Here is a 3,179-nt window from a genome sequence, read left to right as displayed (position 1 = left end):
TTAAGACTAGAGCAATGCCTTTGAAGATAGGAGTAAACGGGCCATTCTTGGCCAGCTGGCATTCCCCCATGGGTTCTTTTCTTTATTACTGTAAGTTTTTCCGGAATGAGACACCAGGATTATTACTAGGAAGGCTGAACATAGGTACCTCCTCTTTAACTCTTGTAAATAAACACTTTTATTAGATCTCATGTAGACCATAGGATCTAGAGGGCAGAGAAGAATCTCCTGGTTTTCATCTCTGATAATTTCCATACCTGTGACTGAAGGTCCAGAGAAAGATGAGGAAATGTAATGGAAGACTGTACATGAACCAGGTAACCTGGGCTCCTGGGTATCTACGCTAAATAGAAAAATTCCCTCTGACCTTGGAGATCTGAGACACAAGTCTGTGCCACCTCTATTATGGTAGTTAAGGACCTGTCCATTATTTCTTTTATACGTCACAATACAGTTAATATCACCACATCATCCCTAGGCTGAAATCTGCTGTGATGTGACAAGACACTCACAGCTTAGGCTTTATATTCCCATGGAGACACAAACTAAGACCCTGCCCTTTCTTACCTCTAAACTTCCTCTTCCATATCAGAAAAGTCACCACTGCTCCCATAAGCAGAGCTCCAAGAATCACAGCAATGACAATAGGCATGGTGGGAAAGATGGATGGAGGAGGCCCTGGGAAGGGAAAGGAAGGGAAGCAAGAGTAAGGCCTCTGACCTCCAGCTGGCAATCTTGACCCAGTTCTAGTTGTCTCAAATGCCTCCCACTCTCTCTGAATAGTCTCTGTGCTGGCTTACCCCATCTCAGGATGACGGGCTCTGACAGTCCCTCATGGTTCACATGACATGTGTATCTCTGCTCTTCCCCAGAGGGTACCACCACAGCGGCCCACTTCTGGAAGGTTCCATCCCCTGTAGGCCTTGTCTCTACCTCTTCCAAGTCCTGGGTCTGGTTTCTCCCGTCTCTCTGCCATGTCAGGGTGATCTCAGCAGGGTAGAAGTTCAGGGCCCAGCACCTCAGGGTGATTTTTCTGTCAGGTCTGACCTTATGAATCACATGTATTCTGGGGGCATCTGAGGGAATCGATTAAAAATTTAAGGTATTTTGCACCCTCCTGTGGATCCAACAAGACACATGGAAGTTTGTTTTGAATGAATGGGAGACTAGGCCTGAGGAGCTGTACCCACACCACACCACCCTAAACTCAGGATATGGATAGAGTAATCTATTCCTTGGAAAGTTTGAGAATCAGCATGAGCCAGCACAGAGTAGGAAATACTGCATCTCTTTCAAGGAATATGGACCTCCTGTTCTGACTAGTTAAGATGGAAGATTCAGAAACACTGGGGTCAGACTTTAATGTCATAGTTTATGTAAAGTGAGCAGGCCAGAGAGAGGTCGTGGCTCACAATGCAAGTGGAGGGAGCTGCTGCTTAGTTTGTGGACTGAACTCTGCTGAGAGAAGGCTCGGAGGGTTCCCATCTCTAGATTAACGCAGAAACCCACGAGCCCTTTTGCCTCTTTAATGCAACACTGAGTTGGTATTCAAAATGCTCCCTGCAGAGGAGGGATGCTCAGGACCAACAGCTCTAGTCTCAGATGAGATGGGGCAATTTTTGTCCTTACCTGTTCTCAGCAAATAATCCTTCCCATGGTCCATCACTTCAAGGAGTTCATCTACACATAATATCTGCAGGTAAGTCGTCACAGATAGAGTATAATTTGTGTCTTCCCAGTCCTGCCTGAGCATCTCAGTTACCTTGCCGGTCACTCTCCAGGTCTGCAGGTCCTCAGTCAGCATGATGTACTCCTTGCTATCCAAATTTAATTCTAGGACTCCATAACTGAAATAACCTCCAGGCAGCACATCACAGCCACACCTCCTCTGGATTGTGTGATACCCTGGAGAAGGCCCCACTGTTAGCCACGTCAATCAGCCAGGGTTCTTGGCCCAGTGGGTTAGCCCAGGCAATGAGGCCTTTCTTAGTGGCCAGATTTGAATTTGAATCATGCAGAAACCTGGGTCAGTGTCCCAAGCTTTGGGGAGTTGAATAACCAGGGCTCACAATTTCTGGGTTTAAAGCCCAGGTGTGGCAAACATGGGCAACCCCTTGGGGAGCTTGAAGTTTGGGATTTCTGATTTGGGTTTACTTACCAGGCTTGCTATTATTGTATACATGAAGCATCTTCATCATTACTTCTTTCAAGAACTGTTTTTCTCTCAGGATACCCTGTGTTTCCTTCTCCCAGTATTCAGGATTCTGCTGATCTTTCCATGGTGCTCTGTGCTCTATCCTCTGACTCTCTGATCTGCTGTTAAATCCTACGAACTGTGTATTGTCTACATAGCCAACAAAGGTGTACTGGGGTTCCACAAGGCCAGGCCATTCCAAGATGGTTTCAAAATATCTCAGAGAGTGTGAACCTAGGAACAGTAGACCTTTAGATCTCCACTCTTCACCTAGGACATTGACAGTCCACAGGCCTATTCCCAAGGAAGTTAGAGAGCAGGGGCCAGGGTGCAAAATGGTGAAGGGAACAAAAGTTCTGGCTGGGCAAGGGAGGAGATATGCTTTCCAGGTGCTGCCCAACTAGGGGTGAAGTCACTTTTCTCTTGCAGGTTAGATCCTTTTCTGATTCCCACACTTACCTTTTAGATGGTTGGTGATGGCAAGGGTGACCATGAGCAGCAGGACAGCATGAACTAAAAGGGCCTTCATCCGTCTGCTGAGAGCAGACTGAGTCTCTGCTAGTATGTGTTCACTGTATGAGCTTGATGTGGAGGAGGCTGTTTGGCTTCTCTAAAAAGTCCCAGTGGTAGTGATAAAGGGTGTTTGGTTTGGGGCATGGAAAGATGAATGCCTGCAGGAGGAGTCTCTAGGGCCCTGCCTCCCCAGCTCAGTTCTAGCTCGGGGGCCTGGGATCCTGCAAGCAGTGTGTAGTAAGACATGTTGCTTCCCCTGATGCTTGTCCTCCTGGTCATGGTCACAATGTCCTTCTGAATCAATCTGAAAGGCCATTGAGTCAACAAGTCTCAACAATTGAATAGTCAGGATGTCTACACAGGCTCAGAAAGACTTTGAACCTCAAAGTAAATCATGATTGTATGGATTAAGTCAATGTTCACCACATTAAAAACACATTTTGAGCCATTTGCTTCCTTGAACATATTATAA

At 46.5% G+C, this 3,179-nt stretch overlaps 1 protein-coding gene across 1 annotated transcript; it reads right to left on the bottom strand.

Annotated features, from left to right (window-relative positions):
- Positions 1 to 508: 508 nt before the first annotated feature.
- Positions 509 to 2,723, bottom strand: LOC127669766 (class I histocompatibility antigen, Gogo-A*0501 alpha chain-like). The gene is made up of 5 exons (XM_052163974.1): positions 2,654 to 2,723; positions 2,159 to 2,428; positions 1,630 to 1,905; positions 801 to 1,076; positions 509 to 678 (listed from the first exon to the last, which is right to left on the bottom strand). Exons 1-5 carry the CDS (start codon positions 2,721 to 2,723, stop codon positions 509 to 511), a joined length of 1,062 nt encoding a protein of 353 aa, XP_052019934.1.
- Positions 2,724 to 3,179: the final 456 nt, after the last annotated feature.

The sequence above is a fragment of the Apodemus sylvaticus genome, chromosome 19 (genome assembly GCF_947179515.1).
Source record: "Apodemus sylvaticus chromosome 19, mApoSyl1.1, whole genome shotgun sequence".
Classification (NCBI taxonomy): Eukaryota; Metazoa; Chordata; class Mammalia; order Rodentia; family Muridae; genus Apodemus; species Apodemus sylvaticus.
This window is presented reverse-complemented; position numbering and strand designations above follow the sequence as displayed.